The sequence below is a fragment of the Megachile rotundata genome, chromosome 11, assembly GCF_050947335.1.
Source record: "Megachile rotundata isolate GNS110a chromosome 11, iyMegRotu1, whole genome shotgun sequence".
Lineage (NCBI taxonomy): Eukaryota > Metazoa > Arthropoda > Insecta > Hymenoptera > Megachilidae > Megachile > Megachile rotundata.
The window spans coordinates 12,301,269-12,319,301 of record NC_134993.1 but is presented as its reverse complement, the minus strand read 5'-3'; the positions used below and the strand labels follow the sequence as shown (position 1 = coordinate 12,319,301).

Genomic DNA, 18,033 nt, shown 5'->3' with positions numbered 1-18,033 from the left:
AGATAAGATTTGCATGTATAGTACAATACAAACATAATTTGGTATAGTTTTCGTACGAAGTAGTGCATCGCTACTTAAATTCTTTGATTAGAATTAAACGTACTAATTTTGCAACGATAATTTTATTTTCAATGATTTGATTAAACGAAGAAATATTTTTATTTTTATAGAAATGGTATGTCATTTATAAATCTAATATAAATCTGTGCTAATTAAATAACCTCTTTTGATAGGTTTATAAATAACACATTTATTTCAACTTATAATAATTCCTGTAAATTTATTTTGAAATAGAATAATTCTACAGTATTTTCACTCTTTAATTACACCTTCTGTTCAAATTTGTTTTGTTAGTTTACGTACAATAAAATTGATCAAAAGCATGCTCATAAAGTAATTTTCATTTTCTCAACTTACATCTTTCAGTACCAATAGTTTATAACTTTAAATCTTTAAAACTTCATTTAACTTTATATTGCAATATGTTATAGGCTTCGAACGATGGGATTCCTCCACCTGCAGCAGTACCTGGGTTTCCACCCGCAGCTCCAAATATTGCTTCTAGTTTTGTACCACCAATTATGCCCACTGCACCTTTCATACCTCCTCCAAGTTTACCACCTGGTCCACCAGGAATAATGCCACCACAATTTTCCATACCTCCACCTGGTTTTAGTTTTCCAATTACTGCTGCTCCTCCTCCTGATACCGGAGTAATAGGTTTGTACCTTTACGTATAAAATGTCTGTAAATTGTTGGGTTAAAATATTTATTTAAAATTTCTTCAATATTTCAGCGGCACCTCCTCAAATAACAGCACCAGGTATTCCTCCTCCGGCACCTCTTGCAAGTGAAACTGCATCAACCGTACCACCTATTGCCACAACAGAGAAAAAGACTGATTGGACCGAACATAAAGCCCCTGATGGCAGAACATATTATTACAATAGTGTTACAAAACAATCATTGTGGGAGAAACCAGATGAACTAAAAACACCTAGTGAATTGCTTTTATCGCAATGTCCGTGGAAAGAATATAAGTCAGAGAATGGAAAAGTGTACTATCATAACGTAACAACTAAGGAATCAAGGTGGACTATCCCTACAGAATTAGAAGAATTGAAAGCAAGAATTGCAGCCGAAGAAGTAGCAGCAGCGGCTGCGGCAGTTGTAGCAAGCGCTACAAATACGTTAGTAAAACATAGAGATTATAAACAACTATACGAAGGAGAAAATAGAGATTATGAAGATAATTACGAATATCTTGATCTTTCAGTATAGTTCCTGTTGGCATGCAACATTTATCTCCAAATATTCCAATTACAAATACATCTCAAACTAGTACACCAGAACCAGGTGGAAAGTCTGCGATTGAACAAGCTATGGCTGCAACGCTTGCGGCGATAAACATTCCTACTCCACCGGCAAAACCAGATGAAGATAGTAATTCTGCAAAAGGATCAGCAAACGATAGTCGTACTAGCACTCCTGAACCAAAAATGCAATTTAAAGATAAAAAAGAGGCTATTGAAGCGTTTAAAGAGTTATTAAGAGAAAGGGATGTACCATCGAATGCTACATGGGAACAGGCAGTGAAATTAATACAAAGCGATCCTAGATATCCACAAATGAAAAGATTGAATGAACGTAAACAAGCATTCAATGCATATAAAACACAGAAACTTAAAGAAGAACGTGAACATGAACGTTTAAGGTAAGTAATTTTGTATAACTTCATACAGTGTATAAAAAATTGACAAATCTATTTTGTCAAAATAGATTAAAGAAAGCTAAGGAAGATCTGGAGCAATTTTTATTAGAGAACGATAGAATGACAAGCACAACAAAGTATTACAAATGCGAAGAAATGTTTGGCAACTTGGAAGTATGGAGATCTGTAGGAGACTCAGATCGCCGTGATATTTATGAGGATGTTATTTTTAATTTGGCTAAACGCGAAAAAGAAGAAGCAAAGCAATTGAAGAAAAGAAATACCAAGAGACTAGCTCAAGTTTTGGATACTATGACTGATGTTACATACAGAACCACTTGGCAAGAAGCGCAAGCATTACTTTTACAACATGCAGCGTTTGCGGAAGATGCAGATTTATTGGAAATGGATAAAGAAGATGCCTTACTTGTATTCGAAAATCATATACGTCAATTAGAAAAAGATGAAGAAGAAGAGAAGGAACACGAGAAGAAACGTAGGAAACGACAAGAAAGGAAAAATAGGGATGCATTTATAGTAGGTTTAATAACATTTTTAGCCTTTACATTATTTTTTATAAATAGTTATTTAAACGATGATAATTATTTTTCAGAGTTTACTCGATGAACTTCACGAACAAGGAAAATTAACATCAATGTCACTTTGGGTAGAACTTTATCCAATGTTATCCGCCGATTTGAGATTTTCAGCAATGCTTGGACAATCTGGATCGACTCCGTTGGATCTTTTCAAATTTTACGTTGAGGACCTAAAATCCAGATTTCATGATGAAAAGAAGATCATAAGAGAGATCCTGAAAGACAAAAACTTTGAGGTGCAAGTTAACACCACTTTCGAAGAATTTGCAACTGTAGTATGCGAAGATAGGAAATCTGCAACGTTAGATGCCGGCAACGTAAAATTAACCTATAATTTGCTACTCGAAAAAGCTGAAGCGCGTGAAAAAGAACGCGTAAAAGAAGAAACCAGGAAATTTAAAAAATTAGAAACTGGTTTCAAGAATTTGTTGAAAACTCTTAATGTTGATTATCAAATGACATGGGAAGATGTTAGAAGTAAAATCGAGGAGGAACCAGACTTCAAAGCGATTACGTTAGAAAGTGAAAGAGTTAGGATCTTTAAAGAATACCAACATGAACTCGAAGAGAGTTGCAGTCATCATCATATCAGGAGTAAAAAGAAAAAGACGAAGAAGGTGAAACGAAAATCAAGGTCCCGGTCACACAGTGTAAGTATATTACGTGATATGATAAATTCAAGTATGATAAATAATTAACCTTCATTTTCAGGAGTCTGAAGGTAGCGATAAAGGATTAAAAAAGAAACGACATAAATCACGGTCACCAAGTGTTCCAAGCAAATCTGATAGTTCTGAATCTGATACTAGAAAGTCGAAAAGGAAGAAAAGTAAAAAGAAGAGAGGTCGTAGTCATTCTGTAAGTATAATTAATCATAAACCAGATATAATTTTTAATTTATAATAATTATTAAATAATAATTATTATACAGCGATCACATTCGAGACTCCCGTCTTCCGAAGAATCGCCAGAAAGAAAACGGAAAGAGGAGAAGCACAGGAGAGCTTCTGCTCACAGTGAAGGATCTGTTACCGAAAATGCCGAACATCATGAACTTTCAGAAGATGAGTTAGAAAAACAGAGAGCGCAATTATTACGCGAATTACAAATGCAACAGGAAGATAATTAAAATCAGTTTACTTGCTGAAGATGATATGTAATTTTAGATAATTGCAATATTAAATTAATCTTTGTACAAAATTTAATTATTTCCTTATTTATGTTCAGTATAATTTCTTTAAACATGTTCTAATTTTAGTCAACAGGAAGATGCAGAACTACAAGAATTAAAACATAATGAAAATATTTCTAGATTCTCTAGTTTACAACTTAGAAATTGCAGCTTATTTTGGTAAATAGTATAATTTATACAATTACAGAATGGTGAAAGTTTGAAATTTAAAAATTATTAATTTTTTTAAAGGGGAATAATTATATTATTTAAATCAATTCATTTGTAAAAATTTATAATACTTGATGTTTTAATAATTTCATGTATAACTATTACGAAACAATTCCAGATTACATAATTGTTTTGGATTAAATATTTAATAAGTCTTACTACTTCTTTATATTCAAATCATTTCTTATCTTATTATTACATCTTCATCAGCGATTTATATAGTTAACACCTTTACACTGCTGTATTTAGTTCTTATGGGACCCGAGGCACTTCGAAACGTATTCCTAAATTATTAAATTTTTATATCTTTCTATTCCTAAATTGCTCATACATAGATACATACATTCCTATACTTATAAGTTACTATAGTTTCAGACCCTACGTCCCTAGATTCCTATATTTCTGTATTTCCAGATTATCCATGCTTTCAGATCATTGTATCTCTCTATTTTTATATTCTTCTTACCTACATAAAATTCGTAGGTCTCAATATCTCAAAAATTTCCATAACTTCAATTCCTCACATTTCGATATTTCTAGATCTTTACATATCCCTAGATCCTTATCCTGTATCTCCGTGGTTTTAGATTCTTACCTTCCTACAATTTTCAATTCCCAGATTTCTGTGTACAAATTATATTTTATGTAGAAGGTATTATATTAAATTTATTACATAATATAAAAACGTACAGCCATGTGAAGGTTCTCACCGCTGCATCATTTTCCACGGAACCTTGTTACGGCCCTGTTTCATAGTCGAATTGACGAAGGGTGGGGAATACACGGGGGAAGGTTTCGCTTACTACATATTTGCTCGATGGTAGCCGATGGTAGCCACTGTCGACTTTTGTAGTTTCAACAATCCACTACTTTGGCTTGACACTGCGTCAACTGTTTCCGGCTAAAAGTTCATTGACAACTTGACAGTATCTGTAACGACAGTGAAGGTGTTCATGCGAAGAGTAACAAAAGGAAGGGAATAAAAAAAAAAGCAAAACAATGTTGAGTCTTTGCCGTCAAGCGTTAATATCTAACAGTCAAAAGTGAGTATAAAATTGTGAAAATTTCCGATGGAACACGTGTCAACGTGAAATACGAGTTCGGCTTTCAACATTCTATCGTGTGTAGCTTAAATCTTACCAAAGTATATTGATTATTTTCGCGCATTGACACATGCACCGTGTAACAACGTCCGCACTTAGACGAAGGGCGCGCGCGCGTGTGTATGTGTGTGTATATATGTGTTGTCAGCTTTATTGGTGTGTCGGTGGTCCTCCGATTCATTTTCTTTCTCCAACCTTCGCTAGCCGCATCGTACTTCCTTCTCTACGAAAAGGATAGGCCACTTTGCCAGTTCCGATGGAACTTTCCACTGTAAAACGGATGGGAAAGGTGTTTGATAGTTCACCGACCATCGTTTTTGACAGTATATTCCCGTTCGTCATGTTATCTCTCTTCTGCAGATTTTCGTATAATTACACTTTCGTTGAAAATACATTTGTTTTCTTTACTTGTCCTACTTTCGATATTACTCACTACAATTGTGTAAATTGATATACCAGAGAACACAAAGTTTTTTCGCATGCATATCAATGTCACATGTTTACTTTTAATATCACTATTTTTATCGAAGATATCGGATCGCAATTATATGAGCCGTTTATTTTGAAAGTGGTATAAGCCACTTTTATTCCTATTTTGAGGTGTCCATTAAACGATTTGCAATGTAACTAAAAATATGATTGCCATGGAGGAATCATCTTATTTTTAGGATAAATCATTTTGTACGGGTGATTCGCCATTTTTTTATCACCGTAAAGTAGGTCTAGGCTAATTTCAGAATTGTTTAGGGAAAATTTAGTCCCGCGTTGATTTCGCTTAATGTCTCATTGATGTTTGACAAGATAGTTAATTAAAATGACATAAGTATAAATAAATTATTCATTTAACATATATAAGTAATTTTTTTGTAACAATGACAGGAAAATACTTCATATAGTCCGTTAAAATATTCAGTCATTATTCATAAAAGAAACGAAAGGTTACGCAAAAGTTTTACAAAATTCTTCTAAAAATACTCCGCAAATTTATACAAAAAAGGATGGTGAATAGAATAGTTAGAAAAATTGAACGGTCAAAGATATAAACCGCACAGTTTTGTAACTATAAATAGCCTGATATTTTTTTCGAAAAAGTACAGGGATATATTATTTTTGAAACAAACAACTCATACCGACGTTAATTTAACCAATCACTACTTTTGTCCTCACCGCACATGTCCTTGAAATATGATAATTTTACAGTTTATACATATGCATCGTCCTTAGACTTGCCGCGATTGTACATGTAAAACGACACGTTCGAATTATGATGGCCCCAATATTTGACAATCGATACACGTTTCGATTCTTTTATAAGCCTTCGATTTATTCACTTGCTACTGTAACCGCCGATGTAAAGAAACAATTATGAAAGAAGAAACGAATATTTACATCCGTACATTATTGTAAATAATCATTTCTCGAACCCGAAAACATACTGACTAGTTGAAACTGGAGTATCTTCGAATTGATTCATACATTTTATGGGTTTATCTAATCGGCATTTCTGTTAAACTAATTCGTTGCCGTAATTGTTATCGATTTTATTTCTTCTAATTAATAACAGCGATAACCGCAATAACATGGGCCACCGAGATTATGTTACATAATATCTGACTATGGTGTGTTTGTTTGACACGTGTACACAAGTTTAAAATAACGTCTTTCCTTCCTTAAAATAATTTCCGTTCTCTTTTCATTTATATAACGCACAACATTTTTTAGCATCGATTTTGAAATCGCGAATCATGTATTTTTCGTTCCTGTAATATATTAATAAAAATTCCATTTTTTTTATTAATTGTAAATCTATGTGATTATCACTGTCATTATTGTGTATAATAATAAAATTATAATAGACAATTAATTGAATTTTATCAAAAATACCAGTGTTATAATTAACTGAATATAAATATATGCCTATCTTATTTTTGTGATAAGAAACTGGTTGTAAGAGCGCATCTGTTGAAGCCCAACATCTCAAGTCAAAGATAACATTGATTTAGCTGTTAATACAGGGTACACAAATAAACATTTGCAGATGATACTGGGACAAGTCTTAAAAGTCAATATTTGTTTTGTCTAATCTTATTGTCACAATAAATGTCAACATAAATCTGGACCCCACAGGCAGAATTTAAGATCACTTTTTAAAAAAAAACTTATATTTTGCACGACAAATGAAAGCACAATTAAAATAATCACGTATGGAATATGTTAATGTCATCAAAATATTTCAAATAAAACATATTTTGTATTTCTGTAAACAGAGTTGGTACGAGATGTTTAGGATCAATAGTACCAGTACCGAATCCCCCTGAATTTCCCCTGGAAAATGAGCCTGTTCTTAGCTACAAGAAAGGTAGCCCAGAGAGGGCAGAACTGGAGAAAGTCTTGGAAAAAATGTCCAATGAGTGCGAGGAAGTGCCATTGGTCATTGGAAACGAGGAAATTAAATCTGACTTGTGTAGATATCAAGTTATGGTAAGTTAAATATAGTAATAAATTGTAGAAAGATGTCAGTGATTATAATGGCAGCAATTTGCAGCCACACAACCATGAGGTAAAAATTGCAAAGTATTATTGGGCCACACCTGATTTAGTTAAGAAGGCAATAGATGTTGCTGTAAAGGCTCAACGTGAATGGGAGAAATGTCCAATAGAACAGCGTTTAGAAATTTGGTTGAGAGCAGCTGACCTAATGTCAAAAAAGTATAGGCAACAGTTGAATGCTTCTACAATGCTTGGTCAGAGTAAAACAGTTATTCAAGCAGAGATCGACAGTGCTGCAGAATTAATTGATTTCTTTAAAATGCACGGATATTTTGCTAAAGAGGCCTTAAGATACAAACCAATCTCACCTAATACTAAGGAGACATTAAATTCAATGAGGTATAGGGGCATGGATGGTTTTGTTGCAGCTGTATCACCATTTAATTTTACTGCCATTGGTGGTAACCTTGGTTACACACCAGCTTTAATGGTTTGTATCTTCTTTTACTGATTCAATTAAATTCACTTTACAAATAGAAATGTTTTGCATCAAATGTTTTTAGGGTAATTCAGTTCTTTGGAAACCATCCGACACAGCTTTACTTTCTAACTGGTGGATATTCAAGATATGCAAAGAAGCCGGTGTGCCACCAGGTGTAGTTAATTTTGTGCCATGCGAAGGTCCTGTTTTTGGTGATACTATTACTAGTTCACCTTACTTGGCTGGAATTAACTTTACTGGATCAGTTCCAACGTTTAATCGTTTGTGGATGCAAGTTGGTAAAAATCTGGGAAAATACAAGAATTATCCCAAACTAATAGGCGAATGTGGAGGAAAAAATTATCATTTTGTACATGCAAGTGCCGATGTGGAATCAGTTGTTAATGGAACCATCAGAAGTTCCTTTGAATTTAATGGTCAGAAATGTTCAGCCTGCAGTAGGATGTACGTTCCAGAATCATTGTGGCCTAAGGTATATTTTTTATAAAAGAACGAATACACGTTTTTAAATGAAATTTTAACAGAAAATTATTGTTGTGTGCAGGTAAAAGAAGGTCTTTTATCGCTTCGTGACAAACTCAAGATTGGTGATGTTAGAGATTTTACTGTGTTCACTGGAGCAGTCATAGACGCTGTCGCATTTAAAAGGATTTCCGGTTACATAGAACATGCTAAGAAGTCACCAAATCTAGAGATTATTGGCGGTGGAAAATATGATGATTCGTATGTTTTATTTTATTGTACATTTACCTTGCAAAATATCTATCTTATTCCTAATGTATGTCTTTTATCAGACGTGGATACTTCATCGAACCAACAATAGTAGTATCGAAGGATCCAAAAGACAAAATAATGACGGAAGAAATATTTGGCCCGGTGGTAACCATATACGTTTACAAAGATTCAAAACTCGACGAAACAATGAAACTAGTAGAAACTTCGACACCGTACGCTTTGACGGGATCAATATTTGCGCAAGATGAGTAAGTAACTAATTAGTCAAATTGATTTACAAATAAATTAATTATATCTTATTTATCTTTTACAGAACTTGGGCAAGAAAAGCTCTCGAGGAGTTTAAATACACAGCCGGTAACTTTTACGTGAATGACAAGTCGACAGGCTCGATCGTTGGTCAGCAACCGTTTGGTGGTAGCCGGATGTCCGGTACAAACGATAAAGCTGGCGGTCCTCATTACGTCCTTCGCTGGGCATCGCCGCAATCGATCAAAGAAACCTTTGTTCCTCTACGCGAATACGATTACGAGTATATGAGATCTTAGGTGTAAGTATCGTTAGCGGTTTGCAGAAACCGAATGATGCACTGTGCAGTATCCTCAAGTGCAAACGGGAAAACGCTGATGTTCAATGATTGGTCAATGAAAAATATCGAAAAATATCTTTATGCATTTCTTTGCGTGGATTCGTTGAATTCACACGTAAGGCGCTATTGATGCAAGTGATCCGCGCTTTGTAGGAATTTATACTGTAAAGCATTACTGCTTGTACACGAGATAACTTTATGATAAGCAACCTTGCAAGGGAAGCATTCAATGATTGGTATCGCTTGTACCAATCGAAAGGCATTTGTGTTTCGTGAAACGTGTTGATTAGTTCCGCAATGAATAGGAGGCGAGCACTCGCAGAGAAACAAAATAGTATTTGCAAAGCTACCGAGGATAGTTTTGAGTATAAGTTCACCTTAACATATTTGCTGCCAACAGAGATAACTAAAGTTTCGCGCCATGCAGCGTTCGGAACCTATATACTCATAAGATCAATTTTCAGTACAATAATCTTTTAATATCTCAGGAATTACTGTACATGGTCGCAAACAAAGAGGCATTTTCTTTTTATTATTTTTTTTTCTTGCAACGATACACGAAATTTTCTAAGGACATTAAATCATGTGTACCACGATCGAGAAATACAACATCCGCGGTGTGTGTTGAAACATTGTGATGAATGCGTACTAGTTGGAAAAACCGTCTGTTGCGTTTTTCTGACCTCACCTTTTTATATTCTTGTATAGATCGTTTACGATGGCCGATTGTTACGTTATAAACGCGCAATGTGAACATTCGTTTTACTGTGTAATTTACGAGACAATATGATATGTAGACGCGGGATAAGGCACAGTAAAATGCAGAAGTTACCCTCCCCTCTTTAAATTATGTTGTCACGCCTGATCGTCGATCGTTCGGGTATGTTGTTGTTGAACAGTGTGATTGAGACAAAGCGTCTTACAAGTCGAACAGTGATTAATAATTAAATATAAAGTAATATGTTAGATGTTGTGGCTGATGTTATAATGTAATTTATTTTAAGTGTACTATAGCAATAAAATACCATACAATTAGGTATGTAATTATAACGTGAATATTTCAGTATTCGAATATCGAACATATCTCTGTTCTTTCGATTTAATTATCACGATCAATTTCGATTAAATATTTTATTTGAACATTCAGAATTTGTTAGAGAAATTGTGCATTTAATCACTGAATGATTTACCGACGCAAAATAAATCTAATTGTAGGTAAATTCAGGTACTTCATTTCCTACCTTTCTATACTTACCCTTTCAAGATAATATTAGTCTTCGGAAAATAATCATGCGTCGATTCAGACTAAATTTTGGAAAATCCACATGCTTTGCTATCGACTAAATTTTGAAAAGCTTTTTGTGGAAGATAACTGTAAGATAACTCGAAAAGAAATTATGTCAGTTTCTATATCATCGACGAGAATGAGCGAACTGTTCTGAAGATACAATCCATAATTTTGGACCCATATTTCAAACCGAATAAAATTAATATTAATAAATATATATCGTGTTAGTCACTAAAATTTTTTTCGAAAAAAAAAAAAAAATAAATGGAACACGTGGCGCCATCTAGCGGTAGATTATTAGAACTAATGAAAGTACAGTTTCAAAACCGTGTAGTTCACCCCGTTCGCCGGAGAGATGGCGCCACATGAAAAATTAAAATTTACGCTTTTTCTTGAACGATTGTTAGTTATTAATATTGATAATTCTTTCTAAAATTGTTACAGGAGTTTCTTTTGACATTTCGTTTATTCTTTGACACTTTATTTTATTGATTTATATACAAATGTACTTTTCCAATCTAACTAAAACTATTATCAAATTTTTAGTCTAATTTAACCTAATCCCATGTGATTTAACCCAACCTAATCTAACCTAACCTAATGCAAATCGAATAGAAGTGCAACTAATCTCAAATACGTGCTATTTTACATCTCCAAAAAGGAAGTGAAGGATTAATAAAGTAAAAGTCTATGAAGTTGGAAAAAGTCCTAGTCTAATCTGACCTAACCTAATCCCATTTAACTGAACCTAACCTAACCTAATTTAAATCGAATAAAAGTACAACTAATCTCAAATACGTGGTATTTCATCTCCGAAAGAACGAAAATAAAATAAAAGTCCATAAAATTGATAAAAATTTCTGTAAAATCGCATTCTTCAATTCTGTCTGCACTTCCCCACCTGTTCAATTTCTTCTTTCTATTTTTTCCACGTCGACGCTTTGACGAGGTCTGGAATAAGGTTGACGCTGGAAGACACCCACAGAAGAAGAGGGATATTCGATGGCTTAGGAGAAATCGTCGTTAATGGCTTTTCCCGAAGGATTCCCGAGCGTTCCGTGAGCTTTTTTACGAGTTTTTCGGGCTGGCCGATCTAAAGAGCGCTCACTCAAATCAAGATTCTCACCTTTTCACCGGCAGATCAGCCAGGATGACCGTCTTCGTTTCGCTGCTTTTTCTTCATCCATCTTTCGGGCCACTTCTGCCACCTTTCTTTCCTTTTCTCCGGTTTCTTTTTTTCTCAACAAACTAAATGGCTAGTTTTTTTCCCCCGTTCGCACCACCAGATTCCATTCTTTACGGTAATCTGAAATTGACTTGATGATGATCGATGCTCCCTGAAACTGAAACCGTGCACAAAACTTCGCGCAATTATTAATGAACATCCGATTATTATGTTTCCGATATTTTTTACCGATCCTCGTATTTTTAGGACTCGTTATCGTAACTTTGAAGTGGGTCGTTTCACCCGCGTGCAATAAAACGCGACTTCCTTTTTTCGTGCATCGAAATGCGGTGTACGAAGGAAACGATGGAAATGTATTAATTAACGATCTAATTGGCTCATTAAGGACTTGTAATCTTCGCACATTAGCGACTGCATTACCATTTTTCACTATCACCCTCTTCTGTTTAAATGTTGACCTTCATTACATTATTTATCTATTACATTCCACAGTAAAATTAAGATTTGAGATGAAATTTCCATACTACAGAAATATCTTGTATTTTACTACGCGTTGGACTACTACCCGTCGAATATCCACGCGCTGGATTACTACGCGTTGGATATCCACACGCTGGCTTACTACGCGTTAGATTACCACGCATTAGATTCCTACGCTTAGAATTACCACGCGTTGCATTATTACGCGTTGGATTACTACGCGTTGAATATGCACGCGCTGGATTACTACGCGTTGGATATCCACACGCTGGATTACTACACGTTGTATTACTACGCGTTGGATTACTACGCTTAGAATTACCACGCGTTGCATTACTACGCGGTGGACTACTACGCGTTGCATTACTACGCGTTGGACTATTACCCGTTGAATATCCACGCGCTGGATTACTACGCGTTGGATATCCACACGCTGGATTACTACGCGTTAGATTACCACGCATTAGATTCCTACGCTTAGAATTACCACGCGTTGCATTATTACGCGTTGGACTACTACGCGTTGAATATGCACGCGCTGGACTACTACGCGTTGGATATCCACACGCTGGATTACTACACGTTGGATTACTACGCGTTGAATTACTACGGTTAGAATTACCACGCGTTGCATTACTACGCGGTGGACTACTACGCGTTGCATTACTACGCGTTGGACTACTACCCGTTGAATATCCATGCGCTGGACTACTACGCGTTGGATATCCACACGCTGGCTTACTACCCGTTAGATTACCACGCATTAGATTCCTACGCTTAAGAATAACCAGAATATCCAGCATGGCGAGGGAAGGAACGCTGCGAACACTTGGAGAGCGGCCCTGAAGGGTGAAGCAAAAGGATGCAGCAACAAGCAAGACGGCGGAGGCACGGCGCGCTTTTCAAACGGCAAGAGGAGGGGAAGAAGTAAGAGGACAGCGAGAGGGAGAAGAGGTAACGGCAAGAGGAGGGAAAGAAGCAAGAGGACAGCGAGAAGGAGAAGAGGAAGAGCAGGAGCAGAAGAAGCGGCGAAACAAAAATAGAAACGACCGATCAAACGACTCAAACCCGCAAGGGAGGAAACCGGTGTCAGCCTGGTCATAGCACCATTAGGGGGCACAAACGGTGACCGACTGAGCGGGGGAGAGGAGGGAGAGAGGTCAATTGAGCAAAGCACCCTTCTGATCAACTGTTGATTCAACTAGGGACCCAGTCGTCAGCCTGGTCATGGCACCATTAGGGGGCGACAATGGGGACCAAGTGGGATCGGCGGAAGAGAAGAAGGAGAAAACAAGACACGATCGATCGAACGACTTAAACCTGCAAAGGAGGAAACCGGTGTCAGCCTGGTCATAGCACCATTAGGGGGCACAAAACGGTGACCAACGGAGCGGGGGAGAGGAGGGAGAGAGATTAAACTGAGCAAAGGATCCTTCTGATCAACTGCTGATTCAATTAGGGACCCAGTCGTCAGCCTGGTCATAGCACCATTAGGGGGCGACAATGGGGACCGAGTGGGATCGGCGGGAGAGAAGAAGGAGAAAACAAGACATGGTCGATCGAACGACTCAAACTTGCAAAGGAGGAAACCGGTGTCAGCCTGGTCATAGCACCATTAGGGGGCACAAAACGGGGACCGACTGAGCGGGGGAGAGGAGGGAGAGAGGTCAAATTGAACCAAACACCCTTCCGATCAACTGCTGATCCAGCAAGGAACTCAGTCGTCAGCCTGGTCATGGCACCATTAGGGGGCGACAATGGGGACCGAGTGGGATCGGCGGGAGAGAAGAAGGAGAAAACATGAGACACGATCGATCGAACTACTCAAACTTGCAAAGGAGGAAACCGGTGTCAGCCTGGTCATAGCACCATTAGGGGGCACAAACGGTGACCGACTGAGCGGGGGAGAGGAGGGAGAGAGGTCAAATTGAACCAAACACCCTTCCGATCAACTGCTGATCCAACAAGGAACCCAGTCGTCAGCCTGGTCATAGCACCATTAGGGGGCGACAATGGGGACCGAGGGGATCGGCGGGAGAGAAGAAGGAGGAAACATAAGGAAATTTGGCTGGCGCCTAAACGGCGACAACAAATGAAAGCAGCAACAATGGCGGGCAGCGCTATGAGCGACCCGAAGGCTTGGCAGACTTTTTGATCGGAAAGTACTGGAACGAGGAACTTGAACGTCAGCCTGGTCACAGCACCATTAGGGGACGGATTGAGAACCGAGGGAAAGTGCTGGAAGAGAGAAAAGAAATAAATACCGAGAGCAATGGGCTCATGTAGCGTTGTGGAGAAAGACTGGGGCGAAGTAGGAACAAAAGGGCTTATTACATATTTATCTATCTGCTGTTATTTACATACTTTATTACTTCATTAGGTCTAACAGCGACGGTATTAGTATTGATGACGCACACAGGGAATCGTATATGAACAAATAGGGGAGCAGGAAAGAAACAGCGCGGGGGGGGGGGGGGGGGGGGCGAAACAGAGGCAAGATTAGAAACAAATAGCGTTAATTAGGCATAGGGAAGGAAAGATTGTAAAGCGCGGAGATATCAACCTATTAATCGACGACCGAGGGGGCGGGGGCGGAAATACGGAAACGAAATATGAGCGACAGGCAACACGCAGGGGATAGGCAGTAGAAAATAGACTACAGATCGGCACTTAGGTGGGAAATGGTGGAGAAGGTCGCGGTTTTACCGTATGTTCGAGCCCACCGGGAGGCGGTGCCGAGGGGGCGTTACAAGGTCAGCTGGAGGTCAGCGCATTTTGCCCGGGAGCCTCCCCTAGATCTTGACGCAGCCCCTAGGGCCAAAACCCTTTGGTTGAGAGCATCCAGTCTCCACACATGGAACACACACGCGAGGGGGGTGGGAGGGGGGGGGGGGTAGTCTTTCTTCCACAACTGCGAGCGATGGCCTAGACCAGGTACACTATGCCCCATCCGGTAAGGAAGCCTGGCGGGTTGCCGCCAACCCCCGCGTAGCGGGGGCGGGAGACAGTTTTAGTGAGTAGGCCGTGGAAACCGCCCCTCTTCTAGGGGCGCCGGAAGCGGGAGTCTCACACTATCTGGGCTATCTTCCCAGGTGTCCGTTACTGGATTTCTGTCTTCCTTAAACAAAAAAAAAAAAAAAAAAAAAAAAAAAAAAAAAGATTCCTACGCTTAGAATTACCACGCGTTGCATTATTACGCGTTGGATTACTACGCGTTGAATATGCACGCGCTGGATTACTACGCGTTGGATACCCACACGCTGGATTACTACACGTTGTATTACTACGCGTTGGATTACTACGCTTAGAATTACCACGCGTTGCATTACTACGCGGTGGACTACTACGCGTTGCATTACTACGCGTTGGACTACTACCCGTTGAATATCCACGCGCTGGATTACTACGCGTTGGATATCCACACGCTGGATTACTACGCGCTAGATTACCACGCATTAGATTCCTACGCTTAGAATTACCACGCGTTGCATTATTACGCGTTGGATTACTACGCGTTGAATATGCACGCGCTGGATTACTACGCGTTGGATATCCACACGCTGGATTACTACACGTTGTATTACTACGCGTTGGATTACTACGCTTAGAATTACCACGCGTTGCATTACTACGCGTTGGACTACTACGCGTTGCATTACTACGCGTTGGACTATTACCCGTTGAATATCCACGCGCTGGATTACTACGCGTTGGATACCCACACGCTGGATTACTACGCGTTAGATTACCACGCATTAGATTCCTACGCTTAGAATTACCACGCGTTGCATTATTACGCGTTGGATTACTACGCGTTGAATATGCACGCGCTGGATTATTACGCGTTGGATATCCACACGCTGGATTACTACACGTTGTATTACTACGCGTTGGATTACTACGCTTAGAATTACCACGTGTTGCATTACTACGCGTTGAATTACTACGCGTTGGATTACCACGCGTTGGATAGCTACGCGTTATCCGAAGCTGCCGTTCTCGCGTCTGCGCATGCGTCTCGCGCTCTGATTGGTCCGTGTTTTTCCTTAATAATTCAGAAACGGAGCTTCAAACCCCATTTTTGCAAAGGGAAATCTTATTCAGAATCACGTCAGCTACCCTTCATTTCAGGGACCTACTAATTGTGAAATACCCTGTACATTACATAGATTTACGCATCCAATTATTTTACATTAATGTACCTAATAATTATACAAATCACTATTGTATTTTTACAAATCTATCAAGGCTTCTATCATAGTATTTCTCGAATGATATTTAATACCTAATATCCAACAGTACATAAAAAGTAGAAATTTTTGAATAAAAGTATCCAAAGGAGTTTCCCAAAGGAAAATGATGAATCTTTCCACCGTAAAGGTGTCTGTTTACAGGAGATGCACGAGATAAGAACTAAAGTAGAGAATCACGCAAAGCAGCAATATAATACAGGTTAATTCTATTTCGTGTACGAAACAATACGATAGAAGGGTTAAACATTGTTCCTCTAGAATTAATATTGCGTGAGAGAAGGGCATAAGCGTCGTCCACGAGTTGGTACCACTGTTCGAGTGCTTTTTCTTCATTCAATCTGTACGTCTTACCGTGGACTATATTATCCCGGTAATCATCCGAGCGTTTCTCGATTGTCTACATTCTGTGCTCCACGTGTAAACTTACAACTTTCGTGATTAGAGACTTTGTTTCGGTAACGATTGTTTTTTTCTTGCTATTTCTTTATATCCATTCAGTAACAAGCTTACACAAGAAGATTAAATTAGAACTAATTTTCATTTGTCAAAAAGTAGCCGCAGTATTATGGCAGTCAAAGTAAAGGAGGTCGATGTCGGGTCAAGAGCTGATTTCGTGACTGCAACTTTATGGAGATCGATGTTTCGGAAATAAAAGCTTCACTGTAACCGCTTTCGACGCCTAGTCGGCTCAGAATAGAGTGACCGAAGGATTTACCTATTCCATTACGCGTCCGAACCTCTTCGCTTCCGGTCCGATATCTTCCTCGGCCTTAGCCCACTCCCGGCACAATCAAACTTACCGATGAATATAAATGCCAAGGGCAAACCGGTCGATTTAATGCCGTCTCCTCGGGGAAGATATTCGACTTGACCCCCTGGGGTATCATCAATCTCACTTCTTGCCGTATATCTTTCCGCTCGCATTTCGCGAATTCTTGCGTGACTCTCGACAAAATGGCCGCCCGTGATTGCTGTTTATTTCCACGGTGCTTCAATGCTAATTCGAGGTTGTAATATTAAACAAGAAAAATCATGTTACAATATTGCTATATTATTTCAAATAAATAAACTCTGCGCCAAATTACTTTTGGACGAAAACTTCAATATCGAAGGAAACATGGCGGCTTAGGAAAACGATACGAGTTTTAATGAAAGCTGGAAATAAGAGTAGGTACAATAGAGATTTCCTCGGTGAGGTAGAAGATGACGTGCGTCAGGTTTCCGTTCGATTATCACAAATCCATTTTGGAAGGATGGAATGTTGGAAATATTCCCGCAGACATTGTTGGAAGGCGTGAAAGTGCGCGTAAAGGATGAGGACGTTGACGACGAATCCGAGAATTTTTGCTCGCTGGCAAATCGACTTGTCACGAAATCCTATTGCCGGCCGCTGCATGTTTCCATCGTTCTTCTCGTTTTTCCGTCAGACCCGATCGAATCTCGGTCGACGCGACGCTCAAATTTTCGAGACGCTTAGTCCAATCATGCTCGTCTCGAATCCGATTTTCCGCAATGAATAACCGCCGTATTCGTTGCTGTTGCGTTTCATTTTCTTTGGGCGGGAATATTGTCTGTTGGTTGATGGTGGGATCGGTGTTTTTGAGTTTGAATGCTTTGCAGATGGTGGTTTTGAAAATTGGGGATTTGGGGATTTGGGGAAATTTTAGAATTTGGAGATTTGGGGATTTGGGGATT

General features: G+C 38.6%; 2 protein-coding genes and 1 long non-coding RNA gene across 11 annotated transcripts; 2 read left to right on the top strand and 1 right to left on the bottom strand.

Moving 5' to 3' along the window:
• Positions 1-16: 16 nt before the first annotated feature.
• Positions 17-3,510, top strand: Prp40 (pre-mRNA processing factor 40). The gene is made up of 8 exons (XM_012283522.2): positions 17-175; positions 492-720; positions 797-1,190; positions 1,277-1,714; positions 1,780-2,248; positions 2,325-2,960; positions 3,022-3,168; positions 3,242-3,510. Exons 1-8 carry the CDS (start codon positions 173-175, stop codon positions 3,437-3,439), a joined length of 2,514 nt encoding a protein of 837 aa, XP_012138912.1. The 5' UTR covers positions 17-172; the 3' UTR covers positions 3,440-3,510.
• On the bottom strand, positions 2,239-6,123 carry LOC143265383 (uncharacterized). 6 transcript variants are annotated; one of them, XR_013039856.1, is made up of 4 exons: positions 5,983-6,123; positions 4,853-5,084; positions 4,403-4,642; positions 2,239-4,335 (listed from the first exon to the last, which is right to left on the bottom strand). It is a non-coding gene; the product is annotated as an uncharacterized LOC143265383 (long non-coding RNA). The 6 variants fall into 6 exon arrangements; XR_013039855.1 differs by having other exon boundaries at positions 5,946-6,029; XR_013039857.1 differs by lacking the exon at positions 5,983-6,123 and having other exon boundaries at positions 2,239-3,996; positions 4,056-4,335; positions 4,853-5,689.
• On the top strand, positions 4,614-10,187 carry P5CDh1 (delta-1-Pyrroline-5-carboxylate dehydrogenase 1). Of its 4 annotated transcripts, none has more exons than XM_003699463.3 (7): positions 4,614-4,755; positions 7,083-7,296; positions 7,361-7,795; positions 7,869-8,279; positions 8,352-8,530; positions 8,602-8,790; positions 8,856-10,187. In XM_003699463.3, exons 1-7 carry the CDS (start codon positions 4,712-4,714, stop codon positions 9,088-9,090), a joined length of 1,707 nt encoding a protein of 568 aa, XP_003699511.1. In that variant the 5' UTR covers positions 4,614-4,711; the 3' UTR covers positions 9,091-10,187. The 4 variants fall into 4 exon arrangements, with proteins under 4 accessions (XP_003699511.1, XP_076393262.1, XP_012138898.1 ...); XM_076537147.1 differs by lacking the exon at positions 4,614-4,755 and adding an exon at positions 6,098-6,218; XM_012283508.2 differs by lacking the exon at positions 4,614-4,755 and adding an exon at positions 6,307-6,434.
• The last annotated feature ends 7,846 nt before the right edge of the window (positions 10,188-18,033 follow it).